Raw genomic sequence first — 20,180 nt, 5'->3', positions numbered from 1 at the left:
GGGGAAGGGGTCGGAAGTGGGTTGGAGGTGTGGCGGAAGTGGCTGGGGAGTGAGGAGACCGGGAGGAGGCGGTTCCCGTTTTGCAGCGGAGCCGGATGTTTGCCGAGCTGTGACAGGCGTGGCAAAAGGAGCGGAGCGCGGCCGCGGTGAGCTGCCGGGCGCGGGGTCTCCCCGGGTGGTGACGGGGGAAGGGAAGGGACTGGCGTGGCCGTCTGAAGGGCTGCGGTCCCGACGGGGAGGATCCGAGGGAGGGAGGAGGGGTGGAACGGGACCCGGGAGCCTGGCCTTCCTGCTGCGGGAATTCTGCCCCACTCACGGGTCTGCAGGGAGAGGACTCAGCTTCCTTCGCTGCCTTCCTCCTGCTCTTCCTAGTGCAGAGTCCTGGTCAGATTGCTGTTTTCCGAGCAAGCCCGTGGGAGGGAAAGGCTCCCTGCTCTGATCTGGCGAAACGCGAAGATAAAAGAAATTTGGGGGAAGTGTTTCACCCTGCCACCTATGAGGCCAGGCTTTCATCTCTGTTTCATAATCAGTGCACCCAATCCGGATTTTGTAAACCATGGAGCTCTATGCAAACGTGATTGTACTTGAAAGTCTTGCTGTTGTAGGATTTGCGTTTTCACATTTTTGGAGCTCCTAGGAAGACGATCCCAACGCCAGAGAATGCGATTTCAAGTTGTTACCTCAGTTCTTTTCGGAGGAGATTAGGGGAGAGGCTTTTATTTTGTGGTGTTTGTTGTTGTTGTTGTTTGTTTTTGTTTTGTGGAACTTCTCTGAACCTTGAGAATCGCATGAATGAATTACAGTCACTTAGGGAAATATCGAGGGATTGACCTGCACAATGAGACCACCTTAGACAGACATGGATTAAAATCTTGACGCTGCTGTATGACTGTTGGCAGTTTGCTTAGTTTCCCGGAGCTCACTGTCCTCACACTGTAACATGGGCCCAGTAGTACATGCCTCTTAGATGCTGTTGTAAAGTTAATAGATAATTTGTGTCCAGTTCATGGTGCTATACAGCCCTCAACAAATGTTGGTTCCCCTCTCCAATTAGGAGGTGAATTAATTCAGTCAGTCATTCAACAAATGACTGAGTAGCTACCTGTGTCAGGTGTAATTCTGAATAGGTCAGGGGTTCTTAAACAGAGATTCTTAGAGGGCATGTGAACCACTTAAAATTGCATACAAGATTTCATGCAAGTGCTGATTTGTCTTAGGGGAAAAGACCACAAATTGTGTCAGAATTTCAGAGGTTCATATGAACCAGGTGGTCACGGTTCGACTTCTGGTCAGGGCACATGCCTGGGTTGCAGGCTCCATCCCTAGTGTGGGGCGTGCAGGAGGCAGCCGGTCAACAATTCTCTCTCATCATGCATGTTTCTATCTCTCTCTCCCTCCCTTTTTCTCTGAAATAAATTAAAAAAATATTTTAAATAAATAAATAAATAATTCTGAGAGGTCCAGACTTCCCAAAGGTTAAAACCTCTAGGTAAAAACTGCCTAAACTGCCTAAAGTGAGTCTTGAGATTTTTATCAAGGTAGATTTTTACCTACGGAGAAGGGAAAACTTAACCTCCCAGTAAGGAGTATTTTGCAGAGTGGAGCGGGGCTTGTAGGTGCCTGGAGTCTTAGGCAGCCAGGAGACTTCATTTCCACTATATGTTAGAATTTCCTCTCACTAGCTTTGCTCGTCCTCCCACTGAGTGGGAGCTAAACTTCCAGGCTCACAGAGGGCAACAACTGTGGGTTGGAGGGTGGTGAGAGAGGCCAGTCTGGCTGAGAGGTGGGAACAACTGTGATTAGTTATTCTGGAAGAGGAGGTTATGGGGGAGCAGAGGGTCAGTTCTAGGAGAACTGACAAAATAGAGGAGTTACTGGAAAAGAGGTGGACTTCAAGTTCTCCTTTTAAACTTTAGAGGATGACCGTCTCCGTCACACATGCTTCAGCTACCAGCTGTTCCTTCTAATCCCGTTGTTCACTTCAGCACAGTATTTTAGGACCCTGAAGAATTGTATTTGTGGAAGGAGCCTTCACTTTTACAGATGAGGACATTTAGGACCAGATAGGAAAAGGACTGCCCAAGCATCTTTGCAACTCATTGGTTTAGGCAGGACTGTAATCCAGTTCTCCAAATACCTCATCCCCTGCCTTTTTCATTGCATCAAGCACGCACTGTGTGCAGAAAGACTTCCCTGGGTAGCTGAGGGCAGAGCTGAAGGAGCACTTGGTGCCTGGGCAATGACAGAAAGAAGGGAAGGAGAGAAGGCTCAAGTGTGGAGAGGGTTACTTTGAGCTGCATTCTGTCCCTGATAGCCAGCTGGGGGGTGAGAGGGCCTTTGGCACAGCCTCCTGGTTGAATGTAGGGAGGAGTATGTACATGAATCAGGGGTGGAATCCTCAAGACTGAGGTTTGCCTGCCTTAGAAGGTTGAAGGGGACTAGGGAATCTGGAGTGAGGGGCACAGCAGCACTCCCTGGGAGAAATGCATTCCCAAATAGGAGAGAGTTCTTGGGAAGGGACTTACATTTAGCGGTAACAGCAGTAGTGAATAAGGGTAGCAAAAAAGACCAAAGGAGAAGTAGAGGAAAAAGGTGGGGGGGGGGGGCAGGGTGGTTGTTGTTTTTTGGCTGCTCAGCTTTGGCTCAGGAGCTTGAAACAGCTTTTGCCACTGAATCGGTATAGTTGTCCTGGTAACAGGATGGTTGTTGCTAGTTACACAGAACCAGTTTACCATCCAGAGTCCTTGGCTGTAACATGTGCAGGAGGTTGTTACGCCTCCTCCGAGTCCAGAGATGTTCAGGGTCTGAATCCCCGGTGGCAGTTCTCTCTTCCCACCCGTGCCTGGGTCTCGTCTGCACTCCTTATCTGCCCTGATGGTTCTCTGACCATATATGTCACTTTTTTGGACTCCAGGAATGCAGCAAGCTTAGAGCAGCCTCTTTGGGGCTAGACTGACTGGGTTGAATTGAAACTGCACTCCCTTGCCCATGTGGTGAGCTGGTGATGAGAGAGGGGTGTGCTTCCCATTAGGGCTGAGGGCAGAAAGTGCTGCCTCCAGGCTGCGTGCGTGCAGCCACACCCTTATGGCCAGACCCCAGACCTGGGCAAGCCCGGTTTCGGAGTGGCTCTTCTTCCCTGCCTGTTCTAGCTGCTGTTCTCTTTTTCACCTCTTGTATCTCAGCGTTCTGATGATGTCATGAACTTCCCCCTTTCCCATCTGTGCCCTCCAGCCCTTGGGGCAGTCTGTTGACCTTAGCCACCTTGAAGTTAGCGCCTGGAGCTCCCGCAGATTAGAGTGGGCTTAGGAGCCCCCAGGAACCTGCTATGACTGGCAGGCAGATTCCATCCTCTGCTCCTGGTTCCCTGGGCAAACCCAGCAGAGGCCTATTTTCTGGGCCCCTGTGGTCTTTGGCCACCTCCTCTTCCCCAAGTCAGAGGTCAAAGATAGAGTAGCCAGGGCCACAGCTGACCTTTTGGGGTTTGGAGCATCCATATGCTCCTTAGATTTTTATACCACCTCTGCCCCATAACTGCTAGGGTCTGGAAGCATTCTGTGCCCTATGACCCCTTAGGAGAGGGGCACAGATCTCTGCCCTCTGCAGCTGGGACTATATGACTGAACCAGCGGGGCAGTAGGCAGTGCAGGGCCTGGCACGACTCTTCCCCATCCAGCTGGAGGACCTGAAGGCAGGCACTGAGCTGTGCCATCCTCTGCCCAGCTGCCTTTTCTGGCAACATGTCAGAAAATTGTGGTGCCAGAAGAACCAGGAGCTACATGGAACTCTTGGCAAGGATGAGAAGTGTTCAGGGACAGGGACAAGAGAGCTTGCGGGAGGAAAGAATGGTGTAGGACGCCCTAACCCCGTGGTGGGCAAACTGCGGCTTGCGAGCCACATGCGGCTCTTTGACCCCTTGAGTGTGGCTCTTCCACAAAATACCACGGCCTGAGTGAGTCTATTTTGAAGAAGTGGCATTAGAAGAAGTTTAAGTTTAAAAAATTTGGCTCTCAAAAGAAATTTCAATCGTTGTACTGTTGATATTTTGGCTCTGTTGACTAATGAGTTTGCCGACCACTGCCCTAACCGGTTTGGCTCAGTGGATAGAGTGTCGACCTGCGGACTGAAGGGTCCCAGGTTTGATTCCGGTCTAGGGCATGTGCAGGAGACAGCTGATCGATGTTTCCCTCTCATCGATGTTTCTAACTCTCTATTCCTCTCTCTTCCTCTCTGTAAACAATCAATAAAATAAAAGTAAAAATAAAAGAATGGGGTAGGAGGCTAGCTATAGCAGTTACAGGTATAAAGAGGGTGTTGCTGACCCTCTTTACACCTATAACTGCCTTCTCCCAGGTTTCTCTTCAGGTTCTGTGGGGTGAGGCTGTCGGGGACAGGCTCAGCTATGGACCCACTTTCAGAGCTGCAGGATGACCTGACCTTGGATGACACCAGCCAGGCTCTGAACCAGCTGAAGCTAGCCTCCATTGATGAGAAGAACTGGCCCTCGGATGAAATGCCCGACTTTCCCAAGTCAGGTGGGCACCACTGGATCTCAGGCATCTACAGGCACCTTAGTTGGGGAGACCCCTTCCTACTGGAGGGAGACTCTGGGAGGGCAGATGGGGGCAAGCTGACCAGCCCCAGCGTGGGGCCAGGAGCACAAGCCTTACTGGGGAGAGGGCCCAAGAGCACAAGTCTCAGGGAGAACACTGGGCCAGCCCCCCAGACTATCCCCTCACTTTGCCATATTCCTCAGATGACTCCAAAAGCAGCTCCCCAGAACCTGTCACACACCTGAAGTGGGATGACCCCTACTATGACATTGCCCGGCACCAGATTGTGGAGGTGGCAGGTAAGCGCACCCAATTTTGCATCTTTTTCCTCATAGTCTGCAGCCCCTTGTACCACAGGGTAAGGGAGGGGCCATGCTGATTCTGTGGTCTGACCCTTGAACCTGGATCTCCTGAGCACCATTCTTTAAACTCACAGACTTGATGGTGGTGGCCACTTGGTCTGTTCACCTGCAACCACTTCCTAAACTGTGACCCCACTGTCTCCATCGGCGGATGGTGTGTAGGAGGCAGTGTGACCTAGTGGCTTTGAAGTTAGAAAGCCCTGGTTTGATTTCTAGCTTTGCTCTCTGAACTCATTTCTTCCTGACAGCGTTGTTGAGAGAATTGCAATAGTGAATGTATGTCAGGGCCTAGCCCAGAGTACATAGTTAGCCCTGAATAAGTGGTCATTTACCTCCCTTTCCTTTGCCCTCATGCCAGCTTTTCTACTCCCTCAGTTACTGGAGAGCAGGCAGGTGCCAGTCCTTCCTACCTCGAAGGAAGTCTGGAAGTCGGGCCACATGACCCCGGAGCATCAGGTTCCCAGCAGCTGTATCACCCTATTGAGAATGGGTGCAGAGTATCCCCCAGTCTGGCCCCCATGTGCTCCCACCCTCCTGTTCATAATGCAGTACCCAGAAGACTCCAGGGCCAGGAGAGGTAGCATGGATGTTGATGCCCTGGTTTCTGCCCTCAGGGTCCTACTGCTAAATAGAGGAAATTAATTGCAAGATTCTTTATCTTTTTCCTAATGGTTGTTGGTCCTTGGTGAGGCCAGACAGCTATAAGCAAGAGTGACAGCATGGCCCTGTTCTGAGTCACTGGAATGGGCAAGGGGAGCAGGGAGCACATGGTCTCTGGACCCAGTGTCAGGCAGTGTGGTGCTGGCTGTGGGGACTGAAGGCATCTGGCCTCTCCTCAGTGCTGGGCTCAGAGATTATCCCTAATGTCAAAGGTATTCCCATGACATCTGTGTTCCTGGACCCTGCCCAGGTCTGGGTTGGGGGCCTTGGCTATGGCCTCTCTCACCCTGACAGAAGCAGTCTGAGAGTTCTTTCCTGATCTGGTCCTGACCTAGACACAGGACAGACCCCTGAAGGTTCAGAACTGTCTCTCCTCACTACCAGAGAGGCACCTGATTGGGGCAGGGGGCGGGGGTGGGTGGTGGGGGGCTCTGCCTGATGTGAAGGAGCCTCTATCCTGACATCCTCCTGGCCTGTGTGGCCAGGTCACAAGGAGAGCAGGCCGCTCCTCTCCCCAGGGGTGACCCCTGCTCCCCTGCAAGCAGAGCTGCAACATGTTTCTATTTCCCCAGGGTGTGATGAGCCTGAGGGGGCCCAGCCAGGTAGGTGTGTTCCTGGCTCTCCCTGCTTGGCCTCTCTGGGCTGTGACCTCTGGGCTGTGGATCAGGAAGGGCTCCTGGGGCAGCTTAATTGCAGCCCCACTCTAGGGAGCTGGCAGTGGGCGGTGCCTGGGAGCCGGAAATAGCAAAGAATTATGGGTGGCAGCTGTGTGGCAATATATCCAGAACCTAAGGGAAAGGAGCTTCAGGGACGGCGGGCCTTGTCCACAGAGGTAGCGAGGGGGGTGGCTGGCTCTGAGCAATGGCCTGGCCTGCATGCTGGCTCCTCAAGCCTGAGCTGAGTGCTGCAGGCGCAGCGCCCCTCGGGTGGGGTTGTCCCCCATGCCTGTGCCTCTCTGACTGCTGAGAGGAGTTTGGATTGGCACTGCCAGAGTGAGACCTGTTTGATGTGACCATGGTGACATCCTGGGGGGCCAGCTTCCTGGCATTAGAAACCAGAGAAAGAGCCCATGTTGGAATGGAGGCTGGGTTATGTCCCCACCTCCTCTGCAGCCTGTTATCGCTAGTGGTGGCTGTCATGCTTCACTGTCACATTTAACTCAGTCCACATGGGTTCTTCCCAGTGGTGTGCTGATAGAGGTGGCCCTCCTGTAAGGGAAAAAAAAAAGGCTATTATTTGTACCACTTGAAATTTCTACCATGGAAGATTTCAAGCTACCAACATGATGTCAACTGGCTTGCAATATTCCTGACAGTTTAATAATATAACAAATATATGAGCCGGCTCCAGCACTTTGCCCAGCCCCCACCTCCCACCTCTTTGGCCTGCCCTGCAGGTTGTGGGCGGGGCAGGTGGCTGGCCTGGCTGCCGGGCAGTTCCCAGAATGGCTGCTGGAGGAGCTGCTGTTGCTGATTAACACCCAGGCTACCCTGGGAGAATTCATGATCGGTATCTGGGGAATGCAGAGGCTTCATTCTCAGGCGGCTGGTCTTTTCCTGGTGCTTTCCACAGCTATGTGCCTCCTCCTCATTGAGCCCTCCCCCAGCTCTGGGAACACTAGTGCTGCCCCAGCTCCTTCTGTCCCTTCCGTCTCCAGGGCAGAAGTCTGCTCTCTTCTCGGATCAGGAGGGGAGTTCTGGGCCCTGTTACGTATGTTGTTGGAGCAGCAGTCACCCTGCCTGCTGGCAAATGCCTGGGTCCCCGAAGGACTTGGGCACTCAGGAAGGGTGGGGGTGAGACCCTCAGGTTGCCCATACCTCATTCCTCGTCTGTCTAGGGGTCTTACCTCACTACTCTCCTTTTGTCCCCCACCCCCATCCTGACTTCGTTCAGCCTTCCTTTTTTGAATATCTGCTCCGGATTGAGCCTCCTAGTCAGCACTGAGGATTCATTGAAGGAAAATACACACTCCTTTCTACAAGTAGTGCCCAGTCCAGTGAAGTGGTTCTTAAAGCTGATCTTTGAGAATGTGAAAAGTGTAGACCTACTGCCCTAGAGAACACATGCATGTGCTTGTAATATTTTTCATATGACATCATGGCATTGGTGGATGCCCATCAGGGGAGCCATGGTTGAGGATCCAGTTTCCCATGTACAAGGTGCTGGGCCAGCTGAGAGATGGAGCACAGGCTCTGGCCCTTCACCCCAAATGCTTGCTTAACCAGTTACTAGCTCTTCAAATTCCAAAGCCCAGTGAGTTCAGACGTTCCTGCCTAAGTCCTCAAGTCTGCCAGCCAATGAGCGCTGCCTTACTGTTGGGGGCAGGCATAGAAAGAATCTCTTGGAATCCCCATGCTCCTCCCAGGGTTTTACCCCACATCCGGGGCATTTCCTGTTTAGAGGGGAGTAGGCAAATGATGTCCCTCCCTTCACAGGCTCCTGGTAGGAGGCCCAGGGGTTCTAAAGCTCTAGATTGTACATGAGGCTGGGCTGGCCAGTCTAATCCTTTGCCCCAGTCTGCTCTTCCATCTCCTGTCAGATCCCATGGGAAGTGAATCACAGTAGATCCCAGAGGCTGACCCTTCCCCCCTGGCCTGGAAGGAACCCAACACCAGGATCTAGGCTAGGGTATGAGAGAGAGCAAGTGATATCCGGTTCATCAAAATAGACCTGCTGCCAGATGAACTGTACCTTCTCCCCCTCACACAGGCTTGCAGAGGTTTCTCTACTTGTAAGACTGGAGAAATTCTGCCCCAGACTATGGGAAACTTACTGCCTAAAGCAGTCTGATGACCTAGAGGTCATGAACAAACCCAGAAATAGAACCATGCATACTGTGTAATTCTGACTGATGTCTTTGTGCAGACTACCAGCATTTATTGAATACCTGCCACATGCTTGGCTCTGGACTGGCATGAAAGATTCAAAGATGGAGCTGTCACAAGCCAATACAGGAGACAGGCACATAAACAATTATACAGGAGAGTCAGAGCATCATGGATAATGGTTCATGCTTGGAGCCATGAAAAGAGACAGCTGACTTGCCTAGGGGAAGGAGGAGAAGACACAGGCTTCTGGAAGGAGATTATGCCTTGGATGAGTCTTAAGGACTCAGAGGACTTAGCCTAGAGGAGGGGAGCAAAATTGTCCAGAGAAAGGTCTGTCCAGCATGAGAAACAGCCTACTGTGCACAGGGCTGTGAGCACTTTTGTGTCGGAAGAGTGCACAGTGTGAGCCTGGAGAGGCAGGAGCCAAGCCTGGACAATCTTGTGAGCCATTCCAAGGAATGTGGCCAGCAGGGACTGGGCCCACTTTGCCCATATTCCAGAAGCCTCCTTCAGCCTCTCCATAGATGCTGGCCCCAGCCCTAGAGAATAGAGTCAGAGCCTTGGCAACCATTTTGGAAAAGCCCTGACTCCTGAGTGAAGTCACTGACCAAGAAGGACCATCAAGGTCGTGGCTTATTAAATATGGAGAAGACCCTCAGCAAGGCCTGGGGGATCCTTAGTCCTCAGAGGGAGGTGGAGGACAGACTCACTGCACTTCGTGGGTTGTGTCAGTGGTCTTTCTATTTGCCTCTGAAACAATCAGGGTTAGGCAAGTGTGGCTTGGTGCTCCGGAGAAGCATGAGGGTAGAGCTGAAGGGAAGGTAGGGACCAGGTCTTGTCCCCATGGATCTTTGCTTGGGGTTCCTGATCCATGCTGACCTGAAAGAACATCTCACTTTTGGGGAGGAAAAACATATGTCTCAGGAGCTCCCTGGTTTCATGATGGTCAGACCTTCAAATTATGACTAGTTGTGGACAAACATCCCAGACACATTACATCCAAATGAACATTTTCCCACAGCATTACAAACTCCTCTCAACTTCATGTTCTTTGGAATATCCTTAATGACAAAGGATATGATTTTTAGAAATGTCCAGAATTTAGAGGCAAGTGTGGTTAATAATTCTAATAAAATCAGAAAGTGTTGTTAGTGGCCAAAAATGAGACTACTGTGGCCCTGGCCGGTTTGCTCAGTGGTTAGAGTGTTGGCCTGCAGACTGAAGGGTCAAGGATTTGATTCTGGTCAAGGGCACAATCCCTGGCCCTGTTTGGGGCACGTGCAGAAGGCAACCAATCAATGTGTCTCACATCAATGTTTTTCTCTTTTCCTCTCTCATCCTCTCTAAAAATCAATGGAAAAAATATCCTTAGGAGAGTATTAACAAAGAAAAAAAAAGAGAGAGAGAGACTATTGTATAATCAGGCTGATTTCTTCAGTGAGGTTTTCCAAATACACACTGCTTAAAGGGGATGCTTCTGAAATAAGTGTGACTTTTAAGGTGACTCCTTAGCAAGACAGTTGCTTTGAAGGGTGTGATATAAAATTAGCCATTTCTAATTGTACAATTTGGTGGTATTTAGTAGTCACAATGTTGTGTATCTCCATCTCCATGTACTTCCAGAATTTCATCCATACCCATACAAACCCCGTACTCATAAACAAGTCAGTCTCTGTTCTTGCCCTCTCCCAGTCATGACAACCACTAGTTTGCTCTCTATGGATTTACTTATTCTAGATAACTCATATAAATGGAATCATACAATGTGTAGCTCTTGGTGACTGGCTTCTCTCACTTAGCATAATGTTTTCAAGGTTCATTCACAGTGTAGCATGTTTCAGTACTTCATTCCTTTTTATAGCTGAACAGTATTCCATTGCATGGATATACCACCTTTTCTTTACCGCTTCATCTGTTGATGGACATTTGGCTTGATTCCAGCAGGTGTGATTTTTTTTGAAAGTCATGTTATTTCTTTATACCCCAGCCCAGTATCCCTGAGAGCAACCTGTCCCTCTTCCTTCAGCGACACCCCCTCAAGTGTGGGCAGCTGCCCAGAGTGCATCTGCATGGCCCGCTCTGGCCGTTGTCTTAAACGGTACTGGTCTCCAGGCCTGGCACCTTTCAGGCCCTCAGCCTGCTTCTCTTGGTTCATCTTTCACCCACCATGCTCCATCTTCTCCACATCTAGGAGATGACAAGTATGGGCGGAAGATCATTTTGTTTAGTGCCTGCCGAATGCCTCCCAGCCACCAGCTGGACCACAGCAAGCTCTTGGGGTGAGTACCTGTATGGAAGGTGATGGACCTGTGCCCAGATCCCCAGCTTGGCCTGATGTTGTTTTCCTTACTGTCCCTTCCTGTGTGGGGGTGCCAGGCCACCTGCCTCCCTCTTCTGAGGGAATCAGTCCTGGGCTAGGAGTCAGACCTGGTTTTTAGTCCTGGGAAGTGTGACCTTGGCAAGTGTCTTTATCTTTTTAAGTCTCTTTTTCTTCACTTTTTCTAGGGAATATTCATACAGCCCTCCTTCCTTGCAGGAGTGGGATAATGTGTGTGAAAATGCTTGGAAAAGTAAAATCCTGTCCAAATGTGAGGGCTAATCTGGTTATCTCCAATGTGGTTGTAGTTCCCCATTTATATGCATAAGTAGTGCTATCTTATTTGGTGCCATTGGCGTCTGTACCTGCCTGGATACTGTTGGCTTTGTGTATAAAACAGCTCTGGTCAGTCTGAAATCTCCTGATGCAAGGCAAGAGGCTGATTGAAAGTGGGAGTTTGAATGTGGCGGCTGCGGGGAGGTTCCTGCCGGGGCTCTGTCACCTGTGTCTGTTGGCACCAGGCACAGCCATGAAGAAACAGGACAGATTCCTGCTTCCGTGGAGCTCACAGTTCTATTGAAAGTGGGCAATTCCAGAATTGATCGGCCATACCATTGTCACTGTAGTAATGCCTGCTTCATTGCGCTGGTTCAGCTTCCTTCTCAACTTGCCTGTTGCCACTTGGAGTGCATACTGGTTCGTTACAGAGCCAGTGGTAGCGGGGTGTTTCCACTTGCTCTGTTTCCTCATGTGCGTGTGTGGTGTGGTTTTAGGCGGGGGGAATGACAGGCTGCAGAAGCCACGGTGAGAGTCAGCCTGCACTGCAGTGCCATTGAGGAGCCAGGGGCAGCTTACATCATCCTTAGAACCAGAGCGTTTATTTTCCCTCTTCGAACAAAAAATATGTTTGCTGTAGTTTTACCATATAAGGTATTTTAAAAACATGAAAAAAATAAAGAGTTTGACAAGCCCTGTTCCAGTAAACATTCATTACTGAGCCACGGCTGCCAGCCCGGGGCCCACAGCATGGGCGGGACTCCACAGAGGAAGAGCCCTACTGCGCTCCTGATGCTCCTCAGTGTGTGTACAGCTACCGTCTTGCACTTCTTTTTTTTTTTAATATATTTCTACTGATTTCAGAGAGGAAGGGAGAGGGAGAGAGAGATAGAAACATCAATGATGGAAGAGAATCATTGATCGGCTGCCTCCTGCACGCCCCCTACTGGGGATCGAGCCCGCAACCCGGGCATGTGCCCTTGACTGGCATCGAACCTGGGACCTTTCAGTCCGCAGACCAAGACTCTATCCACTGAGCCAGACCGGCTAGGGCCGTCTTGTACTTCTTCCTGACGAGTTGAAAGTGCTCCCTGAAATTGGAAATGTCTGCACTGCCCATACCAACTCCTTGCAGTTCTGAATGGTTCTGTGCCTGTAGGGTGGTGGTGAGGGGTCAGGATAGTCCAGGGGTACAGTAGCTGAAGGGGAAGGGCTTGAGTGCTGAGTGTCTGCAGCCCCAGTGAGCCAGGGCCAGACCCGAGTCTCCAGCCATGTATGCCATCTTTCTCTCTGGCCTCCTGAACCCTTCCTTCCACCAGCTCCTCCGTCAGGCAGGCAGCGCCTAGTCCAGGCCCACCACGTGGCCCAGCCAAGAGTAGGCCAAGGAGCTCAGCCTGAGGGTGACTGAGTCACGGGTCCCTCCACCCCCTCCACCTCTAGTTTTATCACATCTGACAAGGCAATTGAGAGACTCTTGGCCAGATAATAGTCCGAATGGGAGGAAGTCAGCGGATGGGGATGGGAAAGCACCTGGTTTTCAGGAGAGAGCCTGATGAGTGAGGCGGCACCCACTCCGGGGCTTTCTCTGGCTTCAGGAAGCCCTCTGCCATCCTGTCCTCTGTCCCACACAGATCTCCCCTCCCCCACCTGACCTGGTCACAGTCCCCACTGGGAGCAGAGAGGCCGTCCATCCAGGATCAGGCCTGTCCTCTGGTTGTCAGTTAGATTCTCTCTAGCTTGGCTTTCCCCGCTGTCACCCAGGTCTGGGGGTTGAAGCAGAGAGTGCCTGCGTCTGGATGCAGAAGCCCGATTAGACTTCCGCTCTGCCTCTTACTAGCTGTGTACTTGGGGGTGGGTGTCTTCTGAGCCCCATAAGAATAAGAAGTGTGCCCACCTCACAGGGTTGTTGTGAGCATTAGGTAAGAGATATACATGAAATGCCATTGAAAAATATGCACAACTATATAAGAAAGTCGCCCATAAACCCCATCACCCAGAGAGAAAACCACTGCTAATATTTTAGTGCATTTGCTTCCTATTTTTGCCTATAACATATACAAGGCTCTATAGTCAGTTTTGTATCTTATGTAATGCTTTTATCTTCTGAGCATTAAACATTCATCAAAGACATCCTTTAAAAATTTTATTGATATATGATATGTATACAGAAAAGTGAACCAATTATGTGTACCACTTGATAAATTTTGAAAAACTGAACCCACCCGGGTCAGCCCCACCCACCAACCTCCCTTCGCTCTTCTAGTCACTACCACAAAGGGCAACCACTGTTCAGACATCTCACTTCACAGATTGGTTTTGTCTGCAAGAGCAGCCTGTGAGGTATTCTATTTATAGATGTCTTGTGATTTATTTAACCAATTCTCTGTTGTTGGATAGCTAGCTTGCTGCTCAGTTGTTGCTGTTTTTCCATTATAAAACAGGCTACAATGAATAGCCTTCTACAAAAATGTTTCTGTTCATCTCCTTTTCTTAGGGTCAAAGGGTAGGAACATTTTATAGCTTCTGATAGATATCACTTTATTGCCCTCCTAGAGGTCATAACATCCATTAAAGGATGAGTGTATTTTCACTACAAGTATTGCTATTTTTTAGTTGCAAAGTACCATATTTTTACCCTGACTGGTTTGGCTCAGTGGATAGAGCGTCGGCCTGCAGACTGAGGGGTCCCAGGTTCGATTCCGGTCAAGGACATGTACCATGGTTGTGGGCACATCCCCAGTAGGAGGTGTGCAGGAGGCAGCTGATCGATGTTTCTCTCTCATCAATGTTTCTAACTCTATCCCTCTCCCTTCCTCTCTGTAAAATATCAATAAAATATTTTTTAAATGCCATATTTTTATGTATCTAAGGAGTAAAGTATTGTGTAATAATAGTGATTGGAATCAGAGTAACAATTCATCCCTAGATACTTCACATGCCTGCCTGTGCTGGCTGAGCCTAGCACCATGGACCATTGTGTAAGTTACCTTCTCTAGGGTAGATCAGGAGACTTGGTCGCATCCTTGGGCACTTCGCCAGGTTCCTTTCTCCTTTCCCTACCTCCTGTGTTTCCTGCCTCCCAGCCTCCAGTAGTGATCCTGCTGAGGCCTGGGGCTGGCCAACCAGAAAGAGGGCATTCTACTGGATTCCTTCATTTCTGGATTCCTTGTTCATTTTCTTTTTACTTCTCCACCTTAGGGGGCTCCACACTATGTGTGTTTCTTTGGAGTGGTAGATATGTTATGAGCATAGGGAACCTGAGATGTGGCTATTTGGTCCACGAAAAGCCCAGTGATTGGAGCAGGGAAGGGGATCCCCTGGCCACCCCGACCCCCTCTCAGAGGCAGTGTTTTACAGCCTGTGCTGGGAATTCAAGTATAAGCTATAAGCGGGAGAGCTGCATTGTGGTCAAGAACGCAGGCTTGCCCTAGCTCAGTGGTCGGCAAACCGTGGCTCGCGAGCCGCATGCGGCTCTTTGGCCCCTTGAGTGTTCTAACGCCACTTCTTCAAAATAGACTCGCCCAAGCCGAAAACCGACTTCTGCGCATGGGTCACGAAGTTTCAATCGCACTGTACGTGCGCGCCCGCACATGGTATTTTGTGGAAGAGCCACACTCAAGGGGTCAAAGAGCCGCGGTTTGCCGACCACTGCCCTAGCTGGTTTGGCTCAGCAGACAGAGCATTGGCCTGTGGACTGAAGGGTCCCAGGTTCCATTCCAGTCAAGGGCACATGCCTGGGTTGCAGGCTTGATCCCCAGTAGGAGGCATGCAGGAGGCAGCTGATCAAAGATTCTTTCTCATCATTGATGTTTCTATCTCTCTCTCCCTCTCCCTTCCTCTCTGAAATCAATAAAAATTAACTTTAAAAAAAAAAAAAAGGAATGCAGGCTTTGGAGTTAGATAATTTGCCTCCAGGCTGCACCATAAACTGTGTGACCTTGGGTATGCCCTTGACCTCTCTAAGCCTCATTGCCCTCACCTGTAAGAAGGAGATAATATCAGCCTTGATTATTTTAAGGAAGGCATGAGATAATAAGTGCTTGGCAGATGCTAAAAGCTTAATATTGATCAATGGTGAGCATCATTATTATTGATTTGACAATCCTGTGAGGGAAATGTTATTCCCGTGTTCACTGCTGTTAAGTGAGAGGACTCCAGTTAGAGTTTTGGTCTCCAGACTCCTGGTCAGTGCTCAAAACTGAGAGCTGTTGTTGTTATTGCTCCGCCCAGCCCAGGCCCAACCCCTCCACAACAGCATGGCAACTGCTTATGCAGCCAGAAGGACAGTGCGGGGCCAGGGGTCTTGGGGAGGGGGTTTGATATAAGCAGATTCCCGGGGCACCTGGTTCTGGCTTAAGGGGTCCCACCTGTGTACAGGGCAGGCCTGAACAGGTCTTTTCACTTGAAGGTACCTGAAGCACACCCTGGACCAGTACGTGGAGAGTGACTACACACTGCTTTACCTGCACCACGGCCTGACCAGCGACAACAAGCCCTCCTTCAGCTGGCTCCGGGATGCCTACCGGGAGTTTGACCGAAAGTGGGTTGGGGCCCAGGGGTGGGGTCCAGGGCCTGGAGCAGGTGGCTCTGGAGTCAGCACCTCTGTTAGGTTCTGGGCAGCTCTGTGCTTGGGCAGGAGCTTCCATGCCAGGGGAAGTCAGGTGCTCACACCTGGGTACATACAAAGAATCTGAAGTTGGAACAGCCTGGGCTCAAATCCGTTTCTCTACTTACTCATTCTGTGACCTTTCATGTTACTTAACCTCTCTGAGCCTCCGTTTCCTAATCTGTAAAATGGGGCAGCAATGGTACTTTGCAAGCTTGCTCTAAGGAGTGAAATCAGAAGATGTACATTAAGAACATACTCTGTGTCTCCCCTGCCATGCCCACTCCTGAGTTCCCACTCTGCCTCCACAGGTACAAGAAGAACATCAAGGCCCTGTACATCGTGCACCCCACCATGTTCATCAAGACCCTGCTCATCCTCTTTAAGCCCTTCATTAGGTGAGCTGGCTGAGGGCGGGATGGTGGTCTCCCCATGTTTCCCCTTGAACTGTGAAGCAGATGCCAGAGGAGGCCAAGCATCCTGGGGACACACCTGTTTGGGGCTGGGCCTCTGTCTGATCTGGCTGTGCTGCTGAGGGGACAGTGGAGGCCTGCCGAAGCCAGTGCTCTCCCCAACCCATGCCCTTTCCTCCATTGGCAGCTTCAAGTTTGGGCAGAAGATCTTCTATGTGAATTACCTGAGTGAGCTGAGCGAGCACGTGAAGCTGGAGCAACTAGGGATCCCTCGCCAAGTGCTCAAGTGAGGCGGGCAGGGACTGTGTGTGCCCCCTGGATGGCATCTGTGTACATGTGTGTCATGTTTGTGGGGTGGGATGTGCCAGCCAAGGGGAGGGGAAGCCTTGAGAATCCCAGGATAAACAGAGGAAGCACATGTAATGACTGAGAGACAGCACATGAGGAGAGAGAGTATGGGTTCAGATTCTGTTTGTCACTTAAAGTGACTGAATTTATCTATTTATTTATTTTTATTGATTTCAGAGAGGAACGGAGAGGGAGAGAGATAGAAACAGCAATGATGAGTGAGTATCATTGATTGACTGCCTCCTGCATGGCCCCCACTGGGGATCGAGCCTGCAACCTGGGCATGTGCTCTGACTGGGAATCGAACAGTGACCTCCTAGTTCATAGGTTGCCGCTCAGCCATTGAGCCACGCCGTCTGGGCCGGATCAGATCTCTCTAGTCTTCACTCTCCTGTGTAAAGCTGGGTTGTTTTGTGGATCAAATGAACTAGCCTATGTAAAATAGCTCAGGAAGTGCCTGACAAGTGGGGTTTATCGTAGTGACTACAGAGCCAGGCAGAGGGCCTGACTGTCCCATCTGCTCCCCAGGTATGATGACTTCCTCAAGTCCACACAGAAGAGCCCTGCAACAGCCCCCAAGCCCATGCCCCCACGGCCCCCACTGCCCAACCAGCAGTTTGGGGTCTCACTGCAGCAGTGAGTATGGGAACGGGGGCACCTGGCACCTGGAGCCCAGGACAGGCTGTAGACCCCGCTCACTGCCCTTGTGCCCACAGCCTCCAGGAGAAGAACCCAGAGCAGGAGCCCATTCCTCTCGTGGTCCGCGAGACTATTGCCCACCTGCAGGCCCACGGTGAGTGCCAGGGCCCACCTGCCCCTACGACCTGCTCAAGGTCCCCCAGCCCCCTCAGGAAGCTGCCAGGCAGGGCTGAGAGGTCCCATGTGCACCAGCACTTGCACTGACCCTGACTAGAACCCCGAGACCGAATGGTGGGGAGTTACATGTACCCCAGAACTCTGAGACTCACCAGGCCCCCTATTTCCCAGCTCTCACCACTGAAGGGATTTTCCGAAGGTCTGCCAACACCCAAGTGGTACGAGAGGTACAGCAGAAGTACAACATGGGTGAGTGGTCCTGGGGGTGTCCTGCTCACGGGTGGGCGCTGGGGTGGAGGGTGGAGGAGTTGGGGGCAGGTGTGTGACTGTCAGGGGCTTCTCTGCCTTTCGCTGCCCTATAAACAAGGGTCCCAGGTTCTGTTTCTGTCAAAGGTTCTATGGCATCTGCTAAGATAACATGATGCCGCTCCCACCTGGCTGTCCAGGCCTGCTCCCTCATTGGTCAGGCTCTGGGTCCTGGGTTCAGGGTCATTTGGAGACAAGGAATAACTGTGGTATGTGCTGGGGGTCCTACTCCACCCAGATGGCCCGACTCTGCATCCCCTTGTCATAAAGAAAGAGGTGAAGGCAGGTGCTAGAGGCTCTCCGGGAGGAGGCTGTCTGAGGGCGGTCGGACAGTGGGGCCTCCTGGGCCTCTGGATGGGCTGCTGGCCTCCTGGCTCCGCCCAGCTCCCCTCCGCCCTCCTCCCCACCCACCTTTAGGGCTGCCTGTGGACTTCGATCAGTACAACGACTTGCACCTGCCAGCGGTCATCCTCAAGACCTTCCTCCGGGAGCTTCCTGAGCCCCTGCTCACCTTTGACCTCTACCCTCACGTAGTGGGCTTCCTCAGTGAGTGCTCTCTCCCACCCCATTTCTGAGCTGCTTCTGCTGGGTCTGTGCTGGACTCGGAGCAGGCGGGTTTGGTTGGGGTCTCCCCTCTAGTCTCCTGTGAGGGCTTCCTGAGCCAGCCAACCTTGGGCCCCTGTAACCCCGGCCCCCATTCTTCATAGACATTGACGAGAGCCAGAGAGTGGAGGTGACGCTGCAGGTCCTTCAGACGCTGCCCGAGGAGAACTACCAGGTGCTTCGTTTCCTTACTGCCTTCCTGGTGCAGGTGAGTCTGCCTCTCACGGAAGGAAGGAGGGAGGAGCGCCGGCCCCTGCTGCTCTGGTCGCTGGTAGCAGAGCATGGGAGCTGGGTCTGTGGCCCTGCTGCAGCCCTCTGACTTCCCTCCACAGGTTTCTGCTCAGTGTGACCAAAACAAGATGACCAACACTAACCTGGCTGTCGTCTTTGGCCCTAACCTTCTGTGGGCCAAGGATGCTGCCATCACTCTCAAGGCCATTAATCCCATCAACACCTTCACCAAGTTCCTCCTGGACCATCAAGGGGAGTTGTTCCCTACCCCTGACTCCTAGGGGCTCTGAGCCCAGCCCCTGCCCACCAGCCCCCTTCTCTGATAGCCCTTCCTCTGGGAGCCCAGTTTGGACTCTTCCTCCTGGCATCAGCATTAGAGGAGCCGAGGGCTCCTGCCCAGGAAGGGGTCCTGAGGCCCGAGGAGATAGAAGCTGGAGCCAGCCAACTGGGCAGCTCCTCCTCCCCTTCTTGCCAGTCCACCTCGCCGGCCCTGGAGGCCTTGCTGTTACCATTAGACATTTTTTTCGCCTTATACTTCTCCTGCCTCCTTGGACCCCTGGTTCCCCCGGGGCTGTGCAGAGCTGGCCCTGGCTCTTCCAGTGGGAGGACTGGCTCCAGCAAGCCTTTCCTGCTTTCTCCTGCCTCTTTGCCTGGCAACTGCAGATGCCAAAATCACTGTCAGCTGGGATGGTAGCTGGGCTGGTCCGCCCCCTCCTGATTGCCGGGGAATGAAAGGCTGAGCTGGCTTAGGCAGGCCCTGCTGAGGCTCCTCTCTGTCTGGGTGAAGGCCTGGGTGCAAGCCCCCTGCTCTGTCCTCCCCTCAGCATGGGTACTTCCACAGCTAAGGAATTCAGCCTGGAACCTGCTTCCTGTTTCTGCCTTCTCTTCCACACATCCTGGTCAGCTCTTCCCAAGTGGCACTGCTCCCAGAATGTTCTAACCCCCTGCTTCTGCCTGGACGCAGCTTGGATGACATGGCTGAGTTCTTGCATCCATTTGAGATAGACAGCACCCCCACCCTGAGAGACCCCTGGTGCCTAAGCAGGGGAGCAGGCTCAGCCTCTGTGCCTTGTCTAAGGACAGACTCTAGGCCAAAGGCTCTTGCAGTCCTGTGTGTTGTGGGGTCACACTGGCCTCTGCTCTGGCCAGAGGTGACTCGGTGCCTCAGGATCTGCGGTGGCTCCTTCCTCCTACCGGGCAGAGATTTTGCTAGTTAGATCTAGCAACCTTCCCCAGGGAGTAGAGGTCCCAGGACCCTGTTGTCTTTGACAACCTGGACTCCAGCGATGATGGCCATCCTGCATTCCAACTGTATCCTTTAGAATTACACTCCTTCCTGGTGAACACTGAGAATGCCACCCCCCCTTCCTGTAGTCTTGATTTCTGGCAGTAGGGAAAACCCTGAACAGTGACCCTGTCCCCACAGCCTTGGCCAGAACCTAGAGCCTGTACCATGGGGGTCCTCACTGACCAGCCTAACTCTTTTTGGGCGCTCTCCCAGGGCACTGGTGTGTCAGGACTCCTGGTACCTGGCTGGCTGATGGTTCTGTTAGTGTCTCTAGCCTGGGCACAGGCCTCAGCTTTCTGCCCTACTTTGTGTATCAGGTGTTCACAGTCCCTTTTCCTGGGAGCCTATGGATCTATTTGATCTTTCCCTTCCCCTGCCCTACTGGCTAGTAGGGACTGGGGGAAGAGCTTGTACTGTGAATCAAGTGTACACATTCACACTTCATGAATTCCTTGGCATCAATCATGTATTTCACCTCTGCACTTTTTTGTATTTCAATAAAAATGGAGATGGAAACTGCCCATCTGACTATTAAAGAAGTGGACATAGAGTTTCTGAACTGGGTGGGAAGCGTGT

At 51.8% G+C, this 20,180-nt stretch overlaps 1 protein-coding gene across 2 annotated transcripts; it reads left to right on the top strand.

Moving 5' to 3' along the window:
• The first annotated feature begins 4 nt into the window (after nucleotides 1-4).
• On the top strand, nucleotides 5-20,157 carry ARHGAP1 (Rho GTPase activating protein 1). Of its 2 annotated transcripts, XM_079787833.1 has the most exons (14): nucleotides 5-146; nucleotides 4,351-4,532; nucleotides 4,754-4,849; nucleotides 6,145-6,174; nucleotides 10,592-10,679; nucleotides 15,402-15,533; nucleotides 15,911-15,997; nucleotides 16,200-16,298; nucleotides 16,889-16,996; nucleotides 17,077-17,153; nucleotides 17,348-17,425; nucleotides 17,900-18,028; nucleotides 18,190-18,293; nucleotides 18,418-20,157. In XM_079787833.1, exons 2-14 carry the CDS (start codon nucleotides 4,400-4,402, stop codon nucleotides 18,595-18,597), a joined length of 1,341 nt encoding a protein of 446 aa, XP_079643959.1. In that variant the 5' UTR covers nucleotides 5-146; nucleotides 4,351-4,399; the 3' UTR covers nucleotides 18,598-20,157. The 2 variants fall into 2 exon arrangements, with proteins under 2 accessions (XP_079643959.1, XP_079643960.1); XM_079787834.1 differs by lacking the exon at nucleotides 6,145-6,174 and having other exon boundaries at nucleotides 6-146.
• The last annotated feature ends 23 nt before the right edge of the window (nucleotides 20,158-20,180 follow it).

The sequence above is a fragment of the Cnephaeus nilssonii genome (assembly GCF_951640355.1).
Source record: "Cnephaeus nilssonii genome assembly, chromosome: 13".
Classification (NCBI taxonomy): Eukaryota; Metazoa; Chordata; class Mammalia; order Chiroptera; family Vespertilionidae; genus Cnephaeus; species Cnephaeus nilssonii.
Note: the sequence above shows the minus strand (reverse complement) of the source record. Positions and strands in the feature narration are given on the sequence as shown.

Excerpts from the sequence above, each read along its gene's own strand:
- ARHGAP1 (XM_079787833.1), top strand. The coding sequence starts at position 4,400 with ATGGACCCACTTTCAGAGCTGCAGGATGACCTGACCTTGGATGACACC. Across the intron at positions 4,850-6,144 it reads CCAGATTGTGGAGGTGGCAG|GGTGTGATGAGCCTGAGGGG; the intron begins GTAAGCGCACCC and ends CTATTTCCCCAG. Across the intron at positions 18,294-18,417 it reads TTACTGCCTTCCTGGTGCAG|GTTTCTGCTCAGTGTGACCA; the intron begins GTGAGTCTGCCT and ends TTCCCTCCACAG.